Here is a 22,296-nt window from a genome sequence, read left to right on the forward strand (position 1 = left end):
TTTTATTAACATTTCCCATTTGTACTCTAATCTGGTTCTTGCCACACTTACGAGTTTGCTTTAGGTGAGTCTAAGATAAGATCCATGAAAGTGAAAGGGTTGCCTTGCATTGGTACAAGGGGTTCCTCATCTGGGAGTTCCCGGTACCGAACTCAGTCAGAGGGTCCAGTCCCTCGGCCTAGTTGTTAATAAAAAGGACCACATTTGAATGTTGGTTGGACTTCCAAAGGCTTTGTGTATTGGATTCCCATCTCTACGCTCTTGTGAATGTAACAGTTAAATTAGTTTCTCTACTAACAGTATTATATTTTTAGAGGTTTATTAAAGATTATTAGAAATCAAGGAAATAAGAAAATATAAAATAAGAAAAGCACGTGTCTAGGGCTGAAAGCTCATTCACAGCCACTTACTCTACATCTTGAGAGATGCGTGTGCTTAGAAGAGGAAGCAGAGAGCCCAAGTAGGCGGTACAGTCAGTTTAAATACAAATGCTGATCTCGCACTCAGGTGAGATTATAGGGCATTCTGGGAAGTGCCGAGGACTTTTGGGGATTGAAGTCTGGGGTTCAAATCTCCATTTTTACATGAGGCAGGTAATACCGATTGTAGTGTCTAGAACCACATTTTAAAAAAATATTTTATTTAATTAGTCAACTTAGAACATTATTCCTTGGTTAAAAGAATCATATTCTTTCCCTCACCTCCCCCATTCCTTCCCGTAGACAACACACAATTCCACTGTGTAGAACCACATTTTAAAGATGAGGAAACACGTCTGGAGAGGTTATGTCTCGTCCATTGTTATTTAGCTAGGAAATACCAGGATTGAGATGGAAACAATGTCTGGCTAGTCCGTGTCCAGCGTTATTCTTCCAATGACCCAGTATTGAGTCTGTGTGAGGCTTTAGTGCTACCCAAACTGCCTTGTGTCTTGTGTTATTTTTTTAATTAGTGATATATTTTTTAAGTTTATTTATTTAGAATATTTTTCCATAGTTTACATGAATCATGTTCCTTCCCTCCCCTGCTTCCCTCCCGTAGCCAGTGAGCAATTCCACTGATAAATACTTTTAAAAATCTTTATTTCTGAATATGCCCTTTCCCCATCCCGTACCCAGAAAACCATTCCTTCTAGGGAGCGAGACGGCGGTTTCATTGATTTAGGGAACATTCAGGCAAGAAAATTCCCTCTGCCACGGTAGTACTTTATAACCCAAACCCCTTATTTTAATATAGTTTGGGGAAATGAATCAACGTACCAATGGAATGTGACAGCATGTACTGGGCTGGTTCTGTACCTCCTGAGATCCTGGCCCAGCGTCTTGTTCCAGCCTCAGGCCAAACTTGACCTCTTTGGGTATCTTTTTTAAATAGGCCTCCACACCGTGGAAGTAACATACGATGACATACCTGTGCCCAATAGCCCCTTCCAAGTGGCGGTCACTGAAGGCTGTCACCCATCTAGAGTGCAAGCCCAGGGACCTGGATTGAAGGAAGGCTTCACCCACAAGCCCAATCCCTTCACGGTGGTTACCAGGTAGGGAACCTACGAGACTTCCCTCGATAACCCTTGAAAATATGAGAGGAGCCCAAGGAGTCAAGGGGGGCTGTTGGCCTTAGGGGTTCCCTTTGTTGCCACAGAAATAGTCTTATTTCTGGTAACTTAAGGTGAAAACATCTGCTGCAGCTTCCAGGAAGAGAGACGCCGTGCTTTCCATAAAGACTCACGAGCCAGAGCAGGGCTCAGCAGAATGCCTTCATGGCACTCCTTGCTTCGATGCGGGCTGGTGGCCCCCAGTAACAGCCGGGGAGGGGGACCCCTGGGCCCTCTGGTTGGGAGAGAAGGTGGGAGTGATCCCAGCAAGGGCTGCCACGCCAAGGATTCCGAACTGAGTGCTGACTGCTCCCTCTCGCTCCTCCCCTCTTTTCAGAGGAGCAGGCATCGGGGGCCTTGGCATAACCGTGGAGGGACCCTCGGAGTCGAAGATCAGTTGCAAAGATAACAAAGATGGCAGCTGTAGTGCGGAATACATCCCGTTTGTGCCGGGAGATTACGACGTTAATATCACGTACGGGAACGAGCACGTGCCTGGTAAGATGCGAATGGATGTAGTTCTGGGCTGGGATTGGTTTGGGCCTTTGTCCAAAAAAGGGGAAAAAGGGGCTGGGAAGTCGCTCCTTTCTGAAGGTAAGTTTGGCCTTGGCCATTTTGGAGGTTCTGTTTGGTGGTCTTCCTTCTGCCCACCCGTGGAATAATGGGGAAAACCATCTGGGAAGCCCCCTGAGCAGGTGGGATGGGTGTGCGTTTAGCCTTCGCCCTCCCAGCCCCCCGCCTTGGGACAATGGAAAGGAAGGTGGGGCATTTCCTGCGGGCCAGCCTTAAAACACACGTCTGGTTTTAAGAGCCCGGCGGGACTTGGTGCTTTTTGTTTAGCCAGGCACCGGGTTCAAAGAGATGCTGAGCCAACGCTGTAAATGTTTGTTTGTGTTTTCGTCTGGGTCTCTCAAAGCCCTTACGAGGTCTCTGCACTCCGCAGCCGGGTCCCCGAGGAGCTGGCCGTCCCTCCTGGGAGGGAGGCTTGCTGGATCCCTGTCCTGGGCTTGCCGGCCGGCATGGGATGGGGATGATGCTTTACTCTGGTCGCCCCTTCTCCTTGGTACTCGAGAGGAGAATTCCAGCTTGGAGACAGGGTTCACCGCAGGTGCTCGAGGATGCTCTCCTGCCATGGCATCCCAGGCTGCTGGCGATGCCCGGCAAAGAAGGCGTCTCCCTCCAAACTAACTCTGCCTAATTTGATTTCGTGTCAGATTCTTGTTCCCGAGAGGGCAGGAAGGAAGCAAGAGAAGCTCCCCACCGATCAGGGGGGCTCATTTTGTTTCCAGGCCCTGGTGGTCCTGGGGCCGTAGCATCCCTCCTCGGCTTCCCAGGAGGCCCTCAGCTGCCTCCTCAGCCTGGCCTCCTGAAGGTGAAGTCAAGCCATGATTTTTAAAGGCCAAATACAACGTTTCTTTTAGGAAAACAGGACTTTTGCTCTGAAAACTCCAGCGGAGTGTTTAGCGAGGCAGCGTTAATAGTCTCGGTTCCCGAGGGGAGAGCATCGTCGTGCCTCCCCCAAATCGTGGTTCCTTTGGCTTGGGAACCCCCTTTTCAGGTGTGGGTCCAGCCGTAAACTGAGCCGGACTCTCCCAAGCATTTTGCACGTGACATTTCTCGTGGGGGCGCAGCATCCACTGCTGCTCCAAGAGAGAGATGGCCAGCATTGGACGAGCTCTTATCGGGCCATCTTGGGAGATGGCTTCGTTCAAGGAACTTTATGGCAGAAGAGGGAACTCCTCGATGGTGCAAGTGTGCATTAGTCATAGGAATCTGTTAAGGAAATCCTATCAGAAGGATTGGAGAACCCAGGCTCAGTGGTTAGAGCCCTGGGCTTGGTGTCAGGGTTCGAATTCCACCACAGACACGTATTCGTGGGGTGACCTTGGACAAGTCACCTACCTTCGGGGCCTCCTTTTCCTGAGCTGTAAAATGAGGGGGTTGGACCTGAAGGTCCCTTTAGGCTGTCTTGCTCTAATGCTTGGCTGTGGAGTAAGCAGAGCCCGGCTGCGATGGCCGTTCACTGATGGAGGTCCTGTTGGGCCAAGGCTTGGGCTTAGTTCCTAAACTGAATGGTCAGCCGCCACCTCCCCCTGGAGTGGCCGGAGCCCTGCTGCTCGTTCTCTCTCTTGGCGGTGACAGAAGCTTTTCCCCCCAAAGCGCCTGTTCTTAGGACACCCCAGGGGTACAGCGACAGAGCTGTGGGTCCACTCAGAACCCCCTTCTTCCTGCCAGGAGCCTCAGCAAGTCGCCCCCTCATCCGCTGCGGGTGGGCTAGGAGGGGAGGGGATCCAGCCCCCGTCAGAGGGGAGCCCTCCCCAGGTGTCTGCGTGCCACCGGGAGGCGGGCGAGTGAGCTGAGAGATGCGCGGGTCTTGGGTGGAGCGCCCAGGCTCCCCGCCTCCGGTCTGGGGGGCTGAGGCGGGCTTTGTCTGCGTCTCTCCTAGGCAGCCCCTTCAGGATCCCCGTGAAGGACGTCATCGACCCCAGCAAGGTCAAGATCGCGGGCCCCGGCCTGGGGGCGGGCGTCAGGGCCAACGTCCCGCAGGCCTTCACCGTGGACAGCAGCCAGGCGGGCCTGGCCCCCCTGGAAGTCTTGGTCTTGGGGCCCCGAGGTGAGCCCCGTGATTCTCCTGTGTGGGCTGGGGCGTCTGTGCCGGGAGAGGGAGGCAGGGAGGCCGGCCGGCTTTCCGGGGAGATCCCGCGGCTCCTCGCCTCGCCAGACAGAATTAGGTGCAGAGAATTTCTTCAGTGGGGGCTCCTTCCGTGCCTCGGGACTCCTCAGAGTCCGGCGAAGCCCCCACGTCCCCCCCCTGGGTGGGCCGCTGGACGAAGGGCCGCCCCGAGCCGGGCGCGGAGGACGTAGAGCCTTGGTCCCCCTTGGCAGGAAGGCGGGCGGCGGGGAGGGAGCGCGGGGCGACCCGAGCACCCCACTAACGGCTCTCTAATTGCAGCGGACGAGACGGACTCGCTGGCCCGGCGCAGCCCCCTGAGAGCCCTTTCAGATTTCTTGAGAGGGGACCGTCAGGGGGATTTTAATGAGACAGGTTGGCACTTCCACGTTGGCCCGAGCTACCCAGCGCTCTGTGCTTGCTGCTTGCCCGTCCGTCCGTCTCCCCCTCGTCTCCTTCGCTTTGCCTGACTCGCCCGCGGGGCTCTCACGGGGGAGGGGCAGGGGTGCTCCTCCGGGCGGCCGCTGGACCTGTTCTTGTCGCCCCATCGCTGGCGGGGTCGGGCTTTCCGCTGCTGCTGCTTCACGCGATCGGCCGCCCCGCCTCACACCCCCCCCCCCCCCCCCCCCCCCCCCCCCCCCCCCGCCTGACGGCGCTCTCCAGCCACCAGACCCCCAGGGCAGGACGGCGGGCGCTTCCCGCTCGTTCCAGGGCGTTTGCCTCTTCGTGCCTCAGGGGCCCGAGCTCGCCTCTCGTCGCAGGACCGCGTTGGCCGCGAGGCCACAAGAGCAAACACTGTCTCATTAAGAGTCGTCCGGCTGGGGCGGGAGATCCGAACTCCGGTGTGGCGTGCCCCTGGGCCCGTCCCCTCAGCCCGAGCGTAAAGAGAGGGAGAGGGCGGTCCGGGAGCGGCCGCCCCGCGGTATAGCGAGACCTCGCCCTTCACGGGCAGCTGTGGGTCCGGCCTTGGGTCCGAACCCTCTTCCTGACCCAGACCGGAGCCTCGCAGGGAGGTCCCCAGGCTGGCCCTTTGCAGAGCTGTCCCCTGTTCCCTAGGCCTGGTGGAGCCGGTGACGGTGACAGACAATGGAGACGGCACGCACACGGTGACGTACACCCCGACCCAGGAAGGCCCCTACATGGTGTCGGTCAAGTACGCCGGCGAGGACGTCCCTCACAGGTAGGGGAGGCCTCACCCCTCTGGGCTTGCTCCTGCCGGCCTGGAACCCGAAGAAGTCGGGCCCGTGAGGAGGGAGAGCTCAGTGGTGTCTATCGTGTGGCCTCCATCACAAAATGGCCAATGATTCTTGGTTTCCCATCACCTTCCTCCCTGTCGGTATCCCCCTCTCCCCTCCCTGCCCAGACAATAAGGCATTTCATAGCCGGTGCCCCCAGGGCCCAAGCTTGAGGCCTGAACAGAAGGATTTCCGCCATTTCTTGGCTTTCCATTCCCATTTCTGTCAAGGTCACCGGGGGGTTTGCCTCCTTCTGCTGCGCATCCATTCCAAGAAGGCTTCCTTTGCCTCTTAGGCATAGTTTCTTATGGCGCGTTGGTCCATCAGCCAGCGATTTGTAAGGTGTTAGCGAGAATTTCTGTAGCCGGTGCCAGGCACCGTGCTGAGTGCTGGTAGGTGCAGAGAAGGGAGAAGATGGAGCTTCCCCTCAAGGAGCTCAACGTACCGTGGAGGAGGCATATATGCAGGAGGAATGTGTGAATTATAGAAAGACGAGGTGGAGGAAATCAACCCAAGGGGAAGCACCTGGGATTGGGGAAGGGGTGAGGGAGACCCAGGATGGGGCTTCAGAGGATATTCAGGGATGGCAGAGCAGAAGGAGGAGGAATGAGGGGCCCAGACAGGTAGAAAGAGAGAACCAAAAGAGAGCAACCATGAGTACTCAGAACCCAGAACTCAGGAGGAGAAAGGTCATTGGCCATGTCAGATCCTGGAGAGCTCCAAAAGGTGGAGGACTGAGAAGAGGTCATTAGATTTGGCATTTCAGAGATCTCTGGGGGGAAAGAGTTTCATCTGAGAGAGGGAGTGGGAGGACATGGAGGTATCTGCTAGAGATGGCTTTCTCAAAGGGTTGAAGTAGGAAGTGAGGAGAGACATACAGGATCAAAGGTGGCCTCCTTTATCACGTGAAGGATGCCTGGTGACTCTTGGGCTTCTGACTAAGCTGACTAATAACTCTGAGATCCCCTCACTTGTCTCTTGCTTGCTAAAGATGTTCCACGTTCATTCCCCTTGTCAATTATTTGATGAAAGCCTGTTTTGAGAAGAGAGGATGACCACTCTTGAGGGTGGGTGGACATGTATTGACTGGGATGTCTTCTTCTGGATTCAGTCCTTTTAAGGTCAAGGTCCTCCCAACATATGATGCTAGCAAAGTGACTGCGAGTGGCCCAGGCCTCAGTTCCTATGGGGTTCCGGCCAGTTTGCCTGTGGAGTTTGCAGTTGATGCCAAAAAAGCCGGCGTTGGACCCCTTGCTGTCCAGATAACGGTAAGCTGTTTGCTTTTGGTATTCCTTCTGTATAATTGAAAATCTGTTACCCGAAAAAAAGAACTACATTTCCCAGGAGCCCACTGAATTCCTGTCATTATGTACTTCCTGTAGACAGAGGATATTAGCGAGTGGGCGGTCCTCTTGGGGCTCTTTCTTGGGCTTGAAGCCAGCATGGTGGAGGTGGTAAGCTAAGTGCAGGGATTTTAAATGGGCTAATCAGCCATGGGCACATGGTCTTTATTTTGTATAGTAGATCCCTTCCCAGCAAATTTGTGGGGGATCCAGGCATTAAAAGAAAAGAATGTTCAGCGGTTTGGGGTCCCACATATACTATGCGAGGAGAAAGTTTTGGTACCTTTAGAGGTGTTCCTAGAACACCTACTACATTTAGAGAGCCAATAGAGTTATATCTTGCATCTAGTTTGCTTACCAAAGCTGACCTAGATGCTCCAGTGTCCAAAAGGCAATCATAGTATGAATTTCCCACCTTTAAGGTGACATGAGGTCCTCTTCACGTTCAGCTAGATTGAGAGTCCTAGAAAACTAGAAGGAACCTTTCAGAACCCCTAGTCCAGTGCCTTCAATTTTACAGAGAATGAAACTGAGGCATGGGAGAAATTAAGTGAATTTCCAAAGGTCATAAGGCTAAGAAGTGGGAGAGCTGGGACTAGACTGGGGTCTTTTGCCTGGTCCAACACTATTCTTGCTATAACACTGTTTTCCTTGTTGGCATGACCTATTTTTTTTTTGCCCAAAATGTCTGAGACTGGGTTGTTGCTCTGGAAACCTGATCGTGTAATGAATGCATTTATGTTGAACCCTTCCTCAGAAGAGAGTATCAAATAGTGTTTTATCATTTTCTTCCATTCATTTCTTTGTGCGAAAATGATTCTAATAAAGAAATCTACCAGAATCATCCTTAGTTTGCCTATTTAACATCACTAACTCAATTGTGCGCTAGAAGGTAATATTTTCTATGATGGTTCCTGTAGGTTTTGACTGGCTATGTTAATGTCTCATTGTATTTGTCACACTTGCCCAGGACCAAGAAGGAAAGCCCAAAAGAGTCAATGTTCATGACAACAAAGATGGCACCTATGCAGTGACCTACCTCCCCGACAAGACAGGCCGCTATATGATCGGAGTCACGTATGGTGGGGATAACATCCCATCTTCTCCTTACCGAATCCGGGCCACTCAGACTGGAGATGCCAGCAAGTGCTTGGCCAAAGGTGAGGGGGTCTCCCTGGTCCTGGATAGAAGTGCCCAAACTCCTGATTTGATTTGATTGGATTGGATTGGATCGGATCGTGCTGATGGGACCCACAGACCTGTTCTTGAAATGGCTGTACACTGAAGGAGGGATGGCCACTCAAGGACAAATGAGGGGACCTTGGTAGTGTGTAAATGGAGATCCTGCTGCCTCAGTGGGGTGAGCTGTCCTAAAACTAAACATCTAGAAACCTTAGAGAGAGCATTTGTTTGCCAGCTCACACTTCTCTTCTCCCAGGGACCAAGTGTTTCCTCTTTGATAACCCATGTCCCTAAGGATACAGCAAGTGGCTAGGTAGCCCAAGGTCATCTCTAAGCCTTCATCTATCTTTTATGTTGCCTAATTGCCATCAGATCTGTTCAGAAAATATTTCTCTAGGGACTTCAATTCAATCTGCACTTACTAAGCACTTGTTCTATCCCAGGCACTTTGGATCCAAAATGAAAAGACCACCCCTGCCCTCCAAGGGCTCATAATCTAACAGTTGTATTATGAACCTCTAGTTTCCAATGTCCAAGAATGGAGCATAGCCAGGCAAAGGGAACCATGATGCTTAGATATCAGTTCCATGTTCTGGATCCTGTGTGATCTTGGATAAATCACTTCATTAATCTTGATTTCAGTTTTCCCATATGTAAAATGAGGAGTATTGGGTCCCTTCTAGCTCTAGATCCATGATACTGTGAAAACTTGAAAATGTGTTTTCAGCAGTGTGGGTATTCTGTCTTGTGTATCCCAAGGTGCCAACACTCTTTAGAAATCAGTTTCATGAGTCACGGGGGCTAAAATACTCTTCCTCAGTGGCTAACTTTGGGGTGCCACGACAAGTCAGAGCCTGACTGGTTCTCAGGGGAAGGAAAGGCTTTCTAACTGGGCAAGACCTACCCAACCCCATGTCCTGCTGCCATGCCATGATGTCTGCCAGAGGCACCAGTTAGATTTCTTTCTTTAACTTGGCTGTCTCCATATGATTGGACTTTTTGATACCTTAGCTTGGCTCAATGCCCTCCACAGGCTAACCGCAACCATCCTTTTTACTTTTTAGTTTTATCTTGCTCCTACACGAAAGGTGTGTTCCATTCAGACAAGGATTTACTAAGAGCCCACCATGTGGCCAGCACTGTTCTAGGATGGAAAAACAAACTTAAAGAATGAACTAATCCCTGCTCTCAAGGAGTGTACAGTCCCTGTAGGTTGGGTTTACTGCCATCCTCTGAAAACACCATCCTTGGCCATTCTGTTAAGCGTAAATTTTAGGGTTGAGAAGAAATATATATTTTTAGTTGGTCACCAGGGATTTAAATTCTAAATCCCAATGAAATACTCAAGTCAGAATAGAATTTTATGGTGGTTTATTTACAATAGAAGGAAGAAATGAAGAATGAGGGAGAAAGAGAAAAAGGGAAGAACTGCTCTGGCCTGGTCTGAGCCAGAGGGAGTTCAGAGGCCTCAGCCAAGGGGCCTTCCCAGAATATTAAATCTAGCCTTGGCTTCCAGCCACGAGGCCTCCTCCAAGATGAAGGGCCTCCTTGGAGGCTGGTGCCTCCAGAAAGGTCAAGGAAAAGGGGAGTCAGCCTTAACACTCACCATGTGATCATCTTAGAGAAGCAGTCTGAGGTCCCACACTTGAGCTCCTCCAAGTCAAGTTCCACCGCTAAAGGTCCCCCTCACAAGAAGTGACGCAAAATATAAAGTCAGTTCTTTACATCACTTCCTGTGTCTCACATGTATCAGTGGTGGCTTAAACTTGGTTTTGGACAGCCCAGGGGGTCAGTCAATTGTTTCTGATTTGACATTTGCTAGCACATGCAGGTCATAGACCTTCCTCCCCTACACTTAATCCTTAAGTGGGGGTGTATACATTCCTGGTTGTTAAAATTCTAAAGACTAAGCAGGGTGGAGTAAATTTAAAATTCACAATTCTCCATGACCAAATGCTCTCCATTCGGCCCTCCACTTTTTAAAACCTTTCTTTCTGTCTTAGAATTGATACTGAATATTGGTTCTAAAGCAGAAGAACAGTATGGGCTAGGCAGTGGGGGTTCATTGACTCTCAGCTAGAACATACTTGGAGTCAGATTTGAACCCAGGGCTTCCCACCTCTGGGTCTGGCTCTAGCTCTTAATTCACTGAACCACCTAGCCACCCCCCCCCCACCCCAATCTTGCTTCTTTTGTTTTTTTACATTTTAATTTAAACATTCAAAATTTTTTTTTATTTTCCCAATGACATGTAATAACAATTTTCAACATGTTTTCCAAAATGATAAGATCCAAGTTGTCTTCTTCCCTCCCCTCTCTGGGAATCTGGCTTATACACATATTATCCATCATTTCCTCTTCTTTTATGGAAGATAAAGCCATTTGAGACCTTTGGGCAAGGCTCAGCCCTTCTGGGGCTCATAGCTATTTGCTAGGTAATAGGGCACAGGGTGTTCATGAGAGTGTTGACTGGCATTACTACAGCACTTTTCTTGGATGATCTGTTTGGTCCTCTTGCCCACCCTGAGGGGTTGCTCTGGTTATTACTACCCCCACTGTAAGAAGCCCAGGGATGCCCGACTAGGAGGCATCTAACTCGCCCTGATTCCAAGTCGAGGGTGTTCACCTGCTTTATACACCACCCTATGGCAGAGCTCTTCCACAAACTTCTGTGCCAACTGTTTTCCAGGCCCTGGCATTGCCCCTACTGTCAAAACTGGGGAGGAAGTCGGCTTTGTGGTCGATGCCAAGACTGCAGGCAAAGGGAAGGTGACCTGTACCGTCCTGACTCCTGACGGCGCTGAAGTGGAGGCAGAGGTCATTGAGAATGAAGATGGCACCTATGACATCTTCTACACAGCGGCCAAGCCTGGCACCTACATCATCTACGTGCGCTTTGGCGGGGTGGATATTCCCAACAGCCCCTTCACCGTCATGGTAAGGCTGCCCCCCCCAGAACTGGGCGGCTGTCCCCAGCCTGCTGCTGGCTTCTCAAGGCGAGAGCCCGGATTGGGAGGAGGGTGATGTTCCTGTGGTGCCTTTCTCCCTGTGCCATGCTGGTGTCCAGGAGTGGGGCATCCAGTGGGCTTCGGGGGTCCTTTCTTTTCCCTGTGGTCCTTGGTTTATCCCTCGGAAGTCTCGCTAGAGGTTTTGTTGTTCTTGCTTGTTGGGAGGTACGTGAGCTCTTGTCCTCTCATGATATTTCAATGTGTTTTCTTTCTGCAGCGATGAAAAGATTGGACAGATCATATTTTTAGGTTATTTAAAGGGGAAATCTCAAAAATCATGCCTGATTTGGCTGAAAATCATGACAATCATGGCTGAAAAAGACAGCTTTTCCAGCTTATTTTGCCTGGAGAGGGTGGGGTTTGTGGGAGGGAGAGCCGTCTAAAAGCAGTGATCAGAGATCCTTAGGTAAATAGTTTCAATGATCAAAGAAGAGGAAGCCATGATTCAGGAAGCCTGGGCTTGACCTCAGAAGTGCCTGAGGCTGAGCATGGGAGGGTCTCCGGCCTCTTTCTGCCCAAAAGAACACGTTTAAAACTAAGGGATAATACGGTCTTGGACATGAAGCTGGAAGGGACCCTACAGCCCGTCTGGTCTCCCCCCCTCATTTTACAGATGTGGAAACTGAGGCCCAATTAGGAAAAAATGACTTGCCCAACATTAGTAAGCATAAATTTGATTTGAGCCCAAGAGGGCAGCTGGATTGAATTTTTTGATTCTCTTGGGTGGTTATTACAAATAAAATGAGGAGAAACTTGAAAACTTAAAAAGGGGACAGCAGAATCCCTTCCTCACATTGACAGATTTACGTATCAGTGTATTTCTGTCAAATTCATCCCAATTCCCAAGGCAGGTGGGGTTTGGAGATTTTTCTGTGCTTCCATCTCAAATGGCCAAGAACCTAACAGCACACTAGTGAGAAGAGGCCAAATGGTGCCCTTTCGATCTCCCTCCATTGGCTTTTCTCCTTGGATAGGGCAGTGGCCTGAGAATCTGTTTGAATGAACCGCTGGCGGTCTCAGGCAAGGCCTTGCCAAGTCGGTGCCTCAGTTTTTCTCCCTGTACAATAAAGGACTCGAACAAACATCTCTCGAACTAAGTCCTCCATCTTCAGTAACCCAAAGTGGAAGACTTCAAGGATTTTTCAGAAAAGTCTCCAGCCCGAGCTGGGTGCTCAGGCTCACCCAGATCCCAGTCTGCCTGTCGGTCACTGATTGTGCTCGTGGCTCCGACCCTTCACGAGCCTTCTGGAACGATGGAGTGGAAAATGGGTGGATGCAGCATTGGGGGACTCGAGTAGCCATGTATGATGCTGTGAACTTGGGCAGTGACTTAGAGCTGGCAGGGACTGAAGGAGCCCCCCGCTCTGGTCCAGCCTCGATACTTTGCAGATGAGGAAACGGATTCCCAGAGCAGTAAATGGCAAAACCAGAAGTTGAACTGAATCTTTGATTCCAGACAGTGAATAGAGTGCTAAGCCTTAAGTCAGGAAGACCCGAGTTCAAATCTGACCTCAGACACTTACTGACTGGGTGACCCTAAGGAAGTCAGTTGACCTTGTTTGCCTCAGTTTCCTCATCTGTAAAATCAGCTGGAGAAGGAAATGGCAAAATACCCCAGTAGTTCTGCCAAGGAAAACCCCAAAAGGGGTCATGAAGAATCAGACATGACTAAAAAAATGACTGAATGATGACTTTCATTCCATGGATGGGAGGGGACGGCTGTCCTTTGGTCGAGGCGTGTAAGAAATGGCTCAGCAGATCTTGGGAACTGGGTATCCCCACCCCAAAGAATGAGGCTCGCTCTTCCCCAAGAGGGGGGTCTTTGGGTTTTTTCTGTTGAGTCGTCGGGGGGAGTACCCTGTGTCGTAATACCCGACTAATCTCCGTTTGCCACTAACCAGGCTACAGATGATGACGTTGCCGTAATGAAGGAGGCGCCGGTAAATGCATGTCCCCCTGGATACAGTCCTTGGGTACACCATTTTTTACCCCCTTTCACACTCCTCCTCCCCATTTAGCCCTCCATTTCAGAATGCCTCCAGCCTGCTTCTTGGGATTGCTTGAGCCCGCTGGTGGGGCTGTTCATCTGGGTCTCTCTCCCACTGATCGCTCGCCTTTGGAAGGATTCAATCATCCTGGGATCTGGCCTCGGTGCTTTCTAATGATATGCGCAAATGTCGTAACACGTGCCCCATGAGTGACCATCGGTCCCCTCTAATTGCATTAATCACGTCTGTGTCGGTGCTGAGGAAACGGGGTTGGGGAGCTGCGTGCCTTCCGCCGTCCTGCTGAGGCTAAAACTACCTTTGCACACTCGGGTTCTCTTTGGGATAAAGAGGTTGGCTGCTTCTCTGCCTCTGTAAAATGCAGGCCACAAGCACACCTAAGCCTTTTTCAGATTCAGCCCTGTGGGGTCACACACACACACGCACAATCACACTCATGCACACTCACACATGCACACTCACACGCACACACATGCACATACACTCACACAATCACACATGCACACTCACACTCACACACATGCACATACACTCACACTCACAGTGCACACTCACACACACATGTACATTCACACTCACACACATGCACACACTCACATGCACACACATGCATGCACACACACACTTACACACATAATCACACACATGCACATGCGCATACACTCACACACACATGCACACTCATGCACACACACTCACTCATTCCTCCTCTCTTTTCTGTTGCCTCTGATTACTGCTGGGAGTTTGACCATGAAATTGAAGAGTGGAGTCCCAACAGTTGGGCACCCTCGAGCCCCAGGAGCGGGTGTCCTCGGTCAGGCAGAATTCTGCTCTGGAGACCACACTGGTTTTATTATTAAATTGGTTTGCAAATCCACCGGCTGTTCTGCTCTGCCATAGCTTTTCCCACCGGCTGCCTCTTGTTGGCTCCTTGCCCAAACTCATCCCCCATCTTGTTTTTAGGTGACGGAAGAAGCCTACGTCCCCGTCAGTGACATGAATGGCCTGGGATTTAAGCCCTTTGACCTGGTCATTCCCTTCGCTGTAAGGAAAGGAGAAGTAACTGGTAAGCAAGACGACCCCGTGTCTTTCCTCAAATGCACGCCAGGGCTGGCCCTTCGGCCGCATTCTTAGACCTTCTCGGCTCCCGGGGTGGGCAGCCCCGTCGGCCCTCCAGGTGAGGCTGACTTTTATTCACCCTTGATACGGCGTGCACAGTGGTAACTTGGGATGTCCACTGAGCCCTTCTTTCCTCTGGGCTCCTGTGGCACTCAATGTAGACCCCTCTAGGTTGAGTTTGTCATTGTTTTGAACCCTCGCCTTCCATCTTAGCATCAATACTGGGTCTTGTTTTCAGGGCAGAAGAGTGGTAAGAGCTAGGTGATGGAGGTTAAATGAGGTCACATAGCTAGGAAGTCGCTGAGGCCAGATTAGAACCCAAGACCTCCCATCTCTAGGCTTGGTTCTCTCTCGATCCACTGGGCCACCCAGCTGCCCCCCTCCTAGGTTGAGTTCTATTTTTGATGCCTGGGCTGCTTTGCCAGTGGGACGTTCTCTCTTTCCAAAAAAGCCCAAAGCCAAAAACAATCGTGCCCTGGACCTTATGTCAGGAACATCCAAATTCAAATCCAGAACCCGTGGATGAGCCTGGGCAAGTCTCTTACCGTTGGTCTGCCTCCATTTCTTCATCTGTAAATGGGGATTAGACGAGCACCCAGCTCCCAGGGTTATTGGGGGAATACAGTGGAATCCCATTAGGAAGAGCATTGGCAGATTTACACGCCTCTCCCCTTTTTTCACAAGTATTTTTTATATAATATACTATTATGACTACGTATGGAAAGACTGTTATTACTTTAGAGAAGGGCATTTCTTTGGGGCCTTCCTTGAACCCGGGCTGCCTTGGGATCCCTTCTTCTGTAACAGCGCTGATGTCACAGTCTTCTAGACTAACTCTTGCTGTGCTCTGCGAGAAGCCAAGGAGGGGAGTCGGCCCCCGTCTTCCCCTTCTGGGGGAGGCTGTGTTTAAGCGCTGAGGGCTTAGCCCGGGACACCCCAAAATGCTGCTTTGAAGGCTCTGAAGCCAAAGCGTCCGCCTTTTCCAGGAAAGCCGCTGGAGAGCCTCCCTTTGAGGCCTCGCTCGTCTGTTTGTTCTGTAGGAGAAGTGCACATGCCCTCCGGGAAGACGGCCACCCCCGAGATCGTCGACAACAAAGATGGCACCGTCACCGTCCGCTACGCGCCCACCGAGGTCGGCCTGCATGAGATGCACATCAAATACATGGGCAACCACATCCCGGGTGAGTTGGCTTTGGCTTCCCCATTGGACTCCCGGCTTGGGGCTCGTTCTGGGGGACCCCAGACCGATAGAGCCAAGCAGCGCCTTGGACCTTTGGAGCCCTCACTAGGCCCACTTGGGCTCTGGCGGAGAGTCTTGGAGTGGGAGTCATTGGGCCGCCCCAGGCTGGTGATCAGGATCCAAAGGGTGCCCCAAAGGGGAGGGACAGGAGCAGGGGGCTCCCAGGAGGGCCTCGAGGAACTTTACGGGGAAACTCTCTACTGTTGCCTGCTGAAACCGTCGCGGTTCATGGAGGACCTCCAGGCCCTGTTGGCCCTGGCTTCCCCTCCCCCGGTTGCCCTTCCCAAGCTGGCCATTTCTTCTCGTGGTTTTTCCAAAATTGTGCAAGAGGTCCAGTCCTTTGGGATTTCTCACATTTGGGGAATGAGGCCTGGTAGAATATAGTCCAAGCCAAGGTAGCGGAGAAAGCCCTGAGTCAGTCAGTTCCTTTGTTTTTCCTGACCTACTGATTGAGTGGGCTAGTAGCCTGGGACTTGGAAGACCTGGGTTCAAATCCTGACTGTGACCTTAAGAATGTGGCCTCTCAGGCACCCAAAGGATAAGCTGGAGACAAGGTGCCACCCGTTTCAGGAAGGGGTTTCCGTTCATTGAGTGGCTGCTGGGTGACAGTCGCTGTCCTCAGGAAGCTTACGTTGGGCCCCTCTAAGAGTTATGATCCAGACCAAGAGGGAAGTGAAACCACCTGACCCAAACCAAAGATTTAGAACTCGGGACTAGACAGCTTGTGCGAGCTCGAGGGCTCTTACCAGCCCTTTTCTCATTTGTCATTTTGGGAACCTGAAGAGAGTCCCCTCCAGTTCTACGTCAACTACCCTAATAGCGGCAGCGTGTCAGCCTACGGGCCTGGCCTGGTGTACGGAGTCGCCAACAAGACCGCCACCTTCACCATCGTCACCGAGGACGCCGGCGAGGGTGAGGGACGAGCTGTGCTGGGTTTGGGGGGGACGGCTGAGGCCCTGCTGGGAAGGCCGAGGGAGCCCCAAGCTTGAGGACTCGGGCAGTGCTAGAACTTTCTGCTAATGGGCGTCTTCCCTTCTTTAACCACAAGAGCTGCTTTTTGTCCTGCCCACATCTCTTGTCTATTCATAGACCAGAAGGCTGTGACCCCTATTCTGAGCCCAGGCACCCTGAAATTCTGAGCCCCCCCCAGTAGACATAACCACATACTTACCTACACACCGTTATAGGCATACATAGCACATTAACTTCCAACAAAGTCCTTCCTGGTTAGATACAAAACTAATACCTCCAATAAAAATGTATGAAATTCATACCTTCAGTAAAGTTCTTCCTGATAAACATATTCTGGATACACTTATTACATACCCACACATATAAATAAAAATGTAACACTTCCAATAAAGATCTGACGTGTATACATATATAGATAAAATATGTACACACACATATATTAATACCACCAATGAAATCTTTCCTGGTTCTCTCTCTTTCTCTCTCTCCTCCCTCCCTCCCCTTCCTCCCTCCCTCCCTCCCTCCCTCCCTCCCTCCCTCCCTCCCTCCCTCCCTCCCTCCCTCCCTCCCTTCCTTCCTTCCTTCCTTCCTTCCTTCCTTCCTTCCTTCCTTCCTTCCTTCCTTCCTTCCTTCCTTCCTTCCTTCCTTCCTTCCTTCCTTCCTTCCTTCCTTCCTTCCTTCCTTCCTTCCTTCCTCTCTTTCTCCCTTTCCCTCCCTATCTCTGTCTCTCTTTTCCCCCTCTCTCCCTCTCTTCTCTCTTTGTCTCTCTCTCTCCTCTCTTCTCTCATTATATATCTATATCATTTTACATTTATGTGTGTATGGATATGAATATACATAGGTGTATACACATATAGACATTCTCTTATAAAGAATAGGGGCATGCATGCATATGTGTGTGTATAAATTATCGTATTCAGTAAACGTCCCTTCCTGGGACTGCTTGCCGTGGATGTGGCCCTGAGTTTTCAAGGATTGTGCCCTTGGCCTCAGCGCCCTTCTTGTCAGACCATCTTCTCGGGCCATGTGTGCTGGCAGAAGGAATATTTCCCCCTTTTCTCAATGCAGCAGAGACCCTGTGAGTCTAACGCCAGCCTCTTCTGTCTGGCAGGTGGACTAGACTTGGCCATCGAGGGGCCTTCGAAGGCCGAGATCAGTTGCATTGACAACAAAGATGGTACCTGCACGGTGACCTACTTGCCCACGCTCCCTGGCGACTACAGCATCCTCGTGAAATACAATGACAAGCACATACCAGGCAGCCCCTTCACGGCCAAAATCACAGGTAGGAGAGCCCAGCTTGCCTCGGGGGCCCAGGGGAATGGCTGCTCCATTGCTGGCTTCAAAAGGAAGGCTGTCCATGGGAGTGGGTGGCCTTGGGGGCCACAAACAGGCCGGCCTGCTTTGGCTTACACTCATGGCTCCTGGACGTTGTGGTAGACGGGCCTTTAAAGGATGTTGGGTCCAGCCTTCCCCAAGCCCCCATTTCATGGATGAGGATAAAGGAGGCCCAGAGGGTTTGGGGAATTCATCCAAAGTCATGCAATGGGTGTGGAGAGGAGAGGAGAGGAGAGGAGCCCTCACGTCTTCTGACTCCACTCTCAGCAGGTTTTCTCCTGTCCCCCATGGTCTCCCTTGAGACAGATTTAACTCAATGACTCACGATCCTGCAGAGTTTGATCAGGGCTTGTCCGAAGGGTATCCATAGTGGGCAGTGAGGGGTGGCTTATTGGATCAGCCCCCAGGCTGAGGGTGTCACTTAACCCTACTGCCCAGCCCTCTCACCCTTCTGCTTTGGAACCAACACCTATTATTGGTCCTGAGCTGGAAGGGGAGGGTGAAAAAGGTGTATCCATAGAAATAGTGATTTGGGCGCAAGTGGAAGTCCCAGACCCATCTCCCCCAGGGAAGCCCCCTTCACAGGGTGTCGGCGCTCCCCATGTTAAGGTCCTTTCAGGGCAGGAGTCTCTGGTGAGCCATCGGGGGCTCTCCTCCCTCTAAGGCATGATTCCCCTACCCGAGTGTGTGCCCTGTTTTGGTCTCCCGCCCTCAGGTAGCTGGTTGAATGGGGGGGGCTCTGAGGCAGGAAGCTCTGGGTTCAGATTTCCCCCCTTAAGTAGATGAGTGGCCCAGGTCCCATCAGATGACCTCTAGGAGGCTCAGGCCATTTCCAAGACTCTAAGATGTAACTGCTGGTGCTCAGGGCGCTGATCTGGGCTAGATCCTGCTCCCACGAGGAAATCACATGTTTCCCTTCTGGATCCACGAGGCTCTGGGAAGTTTGCTTTGTAACGAGGCTTGGACGTACTGAATGGGTCTGACGTGTAGTAAAAAGTCCACAGGAATTAATGTGCGTGTGTGCACGCGCCCATGTGCTTGTCCTAGATAACAACAGGAGATGTTCCCAAGTGAAGCTGGGCTCAGCCGCTGACTTCCTGCTGGACATCAGTGAAACTGACCTCAGCACACTGACCGCCAGCATCAAAGCCCCGTCCGGGCGGGATGAGCCCTGCCTCCTGAAGAGGCTCCCAAACAACCACATCGGTAAGTGAGCCGCCAGCTCACTCTCTAGTCCCCCAGGAGCTGCTTTCTCCTTCTCGAGGACTTCCTGGGGGCATTGGGGAGCTGCCTCTTAGACCCCAAGAAGAGTCCCTCCTTTGGAGGTCTCCAAGGAAAGGGCGAGAAGGTTTCTTTTTTTACATCTAGGTTGGACTGGATGGTCATTAAGATATTCTGCCCCTTCCCATGGGGACTTCCAAGAATTCTTACCTCTTCTCACTTGATGCCCTCTCGTGGTGTGCTCCATGATTCACCAAAACTGCTCTTTGGCACATTTTGGTGGGGAAAAGGGGGCTAAAGTATTTTTATTTTTGTTTCCTCCTCAATGTTTATAGCATTCCTTTCTTCCCCTGAAACTCAGTTGTCTCCAACGACAGGCATTTCTTTCATCCCTCGGGAAGTTGGGGAACACCTGGTCAGCATTAAGAAAAATGGCAGCCATGTGCCCAACAGCCCTGTATCCATCATGGTGGTCCAGTCAGAGATTGGAGATGCCCGGAGGGCTAAAGTCTCAGGCCGGGGCTTGACAGAAGGACGTACTTTTGAAATGTCAGACTTTATTGTTGACACGAGGGAAGCAGGTCAGTATGTCTGTCTTGGCATGGGTCTCCTAGCTTCAAGATCGCTGGGGCCCAGAGGGTCCAACCAAGCCCGGCTTCTTCTAAGACTAAGCAGCATCTTGTCTTCCATCCCCTAAAGTCTCTTGTCTTTTAAAAGGTCAATAGTTTGGGCATCTACGCTGTAGGCCATTCACTGGCAGTGTTGTAACTGCTGTTATCTTCCTGGTGTCTTGTGGTTCCAATCCAAAAGCTGTTGGCCCATTCTCATTGAGAGATAACATGGCATGAAGGATAGGCTGTGGGACTTGGAGTCAAGGAGACCCATGCGGAAGTCCTGGATTAGACACCTACTTTGTGGCGCTGGGCAAGAGTCTTCATCTTCCACGGCCTTCTCCAGTCTGTGGATCCAAGCCCAGCCATGCTCTGGGGTCCTCACTTTGGGGTTTTCTGATTGCCACGGTGGTAGGTTGGGCCAGTGGTTTATGGCTTGACAAGAAGTCTCTGTCCCAGGGGCCTGCTTTGCACTAAGACCTTGGCTCTGGCCTAGGCCTAGGCATGCAGGTATTCACTAGTTGAGCTTCTCTTCTCTCTGCTCTGGCAAGTTTGGCACTTGAGAGGCCACCATGGCGAGTTGAGAAAATGAGGATGTGTGTCCTTCAGGTTACGGCGGCATATCCTTGGCAGTAGAAGGACCAAGCAAGGTTGACATTCAGACAGAAGATCTTGAAGATGGAACCTGCAAGGTGTCCTACTTCCCTACAGTCCCAGGGGTTTACATTGTGTCCACCAAGTTTGCAGATGAACACGTCCCAGGTATTAAAGCTGGCATTTGGGGGGCCTTGCTTGGATTTTGCTTACATGTTTAGCCTCTGGGGTATGCCGCATTCCACGCACAGCTTCATGAAGACCTTTTCCCCATTCCTTCCAGGCAGTCCCTTCACTGTGAAAATCAGCGGAGAAGGCAGGGTCAAGGAAAGTATCACGCGCGCAAGCCGGGCACCATCGGTGGCAACCGTTGGTAGTATCTGTGATCTCAACCTAAAAATCCCAGGTAAACAGGCATGGCATGTACCAGGGCCTCAGAAGGCTGGATACTCTGAAGGCTTGGCATCATCAGCTGCCTTGGGAGAAGGCCTGGGTCCCTCATGGGGAGGAAGGAAAAGCTTGACCTGATGGCAACTCATTGAATTAAATCTCTTCCTTGCACAAGTCAGTGGAGATACATATCCAGGCCCCAGGGCACCGAAGGGCTGGCTGAGAAAGGGGGGACCACATGTGGCCTCAGGCCTCAAATAGGAGTCACTGAGAAGAAGAATTGGATAAAGGCTTCTTTTATCTCCAAGATCCCTAATTGTGGAGTTGCAGAGGCTTCCCAGGGACTGGCAGAGCCCCTCTGCTCAGAAATGAAATCACCCGAGTATGCACACCAGTATAGTGCTCTCCCCTTCCAGAAAGAAGACTGGTCTACACCAGGGAATCTTAACTTGAGGTCCTTATAAACTTGTCTCTTTTAAAAAAAAAATTTAAATTTGGCTATTTCAGAATAATTGATTTTCTTGGTAAGCTTGTGGATTATATTTAGGCATTTAAAAATGTCATTCTGAGACAGAGTCCATAGGCATCACCAAACTGCCCAAGGGGCCAGGACACTAAAAAGGCTGAGAATCTCTGATCTAATGGTGTCTAATGTTGTTATAGATCTATGTATATGCATGTGCAAAACATGGGGTAGGATGGGCTCACTCTTAGAATACATCCCTCTCCACTGGCCAGCTTATAAGCTTGTCTCTCTTGAAGGATTTCTTCCTTCTTCCCTCCCTCTCTCATTCCCTCCCTCCCTCCCTCCCTTCCTTCTCTTCCTCCCTCCCTCCCTTCCGTTCCTCCCTACCATTCCTCTGTCCCTTCCTTCCTTTTGTTCCTCCCTCCCGCCTTCCCTCCCTTCCTTCCATTCCTCCCTCCTTTCCTTCTGTTCCTCTCCCTTCTGTTCCTTCCTCCCTTTCCCTTCCTTTCTTCCTTCCTTCTGTTTCTCCCCCTTCGTTCTGTTCCTTCCTTCCTTCCTTCCTTCCTTCCTTCCTTCCTTCCTTCCTTCCTTCCTTCCTTCCTTCCTTCCTTCCTTCCTTCCTTCCTTCCTTCCTTCCTTCCTTCCTTCCTTCCTTCCTTTCTTCCTTCCTTCCTTCCTTCCTTGTCTCCTTCCTTCCTTCCTTGTCTCCTTCCTTCCTTGCTTCCTTCCTTTCCTCCTTCCTTGCTTCCTTTCTTCCTTTCCTCCCTTCCCTCCTTTCCTTCCTTCCTTTTCCAAGTTACTTATTTCCAAATGACTCTTGGGAAAATTTCCCTCCTCTTTGCTTTCATTACCATTTTCTGTCTCCCATGTAAAAGGAATGTCACAAGATCCCAGTTGTGCATCAGCTAGATTCTCCTCTTGGGATCCTCAACCATTGATTGAACCTCTTGGCTTGCTTTTGTTGGAGATAAAGGTGGTATATGACCCTGTTTGTAGGCAATTGGACCCATTTCTGTCATGCTGTGGTTGTTCTGCATGGAGCAAGTGCTTTGTTTAGGGAATGGAGACGAGCAGAAGCTCTCCTTCCCCAGAATTGTTGGTTTGAAGCCATAGTTTCACTTAGTTGGGACCTTTGAGGTCTTGGCGTGTTGAAGGGTTTGACTATGCTTAGGTTTCAGTTTATCTTTGAAGACTGATGTAGACCAAAAAAATGGATGAAGAAATGAAAAAGCATCTGCTCAGCCACCTTTCTCTCCAAAATATGGGCCATCTGGTTGCGTGAGGGCAATGGCATAGTTTCTTGATG

The 22,296-nt window shown here is 51.1% G+C and overlaps 1 protein-coding gene across 1 annotated transcript in view; it reads left to right on the plus strand.

Annotated features, from left to right (window-relative positions):
• The window catches only part of FLNB (filamin B), a 92,676-nt gene that overhangs the window by 53,051 nt on the left and 17,329 nt on the right, over positions 1-22,296 (plus strand). Inside the window, exons 22-37 of the mRNA XM_056804280.1 lie at positions 1,375-1,537; positions 1,932-2,092; positions 4,041-4,208; positions 4,548-4,640; positions 5,322-5,445; positions 6,612-6,768; positions 7,814-8,003; positions 10,715-10,962; positions 14,003-14,105; positions 15,199-15,339; positions 16,182-16,310; positions 17,482-17,655; positions 18,756-18,914; positions 19,307-19,510; positions 20,150-20,302; positions 20,418-20,540. Coding sequence (XP_056660258.1) covers positions 1,375-1,537; positions 1,932-2,092; positions 4,041-4,208; positions 4,548-4,640; positions 5,322-5,445; positions 6,612-6,768; positions 7,814-8,003; positions 10,715-10,962; positions 14,003-14,105; positions 15,199-15,339; positions 16,182-16,310; positions 17,482-17,655; positions 18,756-18,914; positions 19,307-19,510; positions 20,150-20,302; positions 20,418-20,540 — 2,490 coding nt within the window. The remainder of the gene's footprint in view (positions 1-1,374; positions 1,538-1,931; positions 2,093-4,040; positions 4,209-4,547; positions 4,641-5,321; positions 5,446-6,611; positions 6,769-7,813; positions 8,004-10,714; positions 10,963-14,002; positions 14,106-15,198; positions 15,340-16,181; positions 16,311-17,481; positions 17,656-18,755; positions 18,915-19,306; positions 19,511-20,149; positions 20,303-20,417; positions 20,541-22,296) is intronic.

This window comes from Monodelphis domestica, chromosome 7 (assembly GCF_027887165.1).
Source record: "Monodelphis domestica isolate mMonDom1 chromosome 7, mMonDom1.pri, whole genome shotgun sequence".
In the NCBI taxonomy this organism is placed as follows: Eukaryota; Metazoa; Chordata; class Mammalia; order Didelphimorphia; family Didelphidae; genus Monodelphis; species Monodelphis domestica.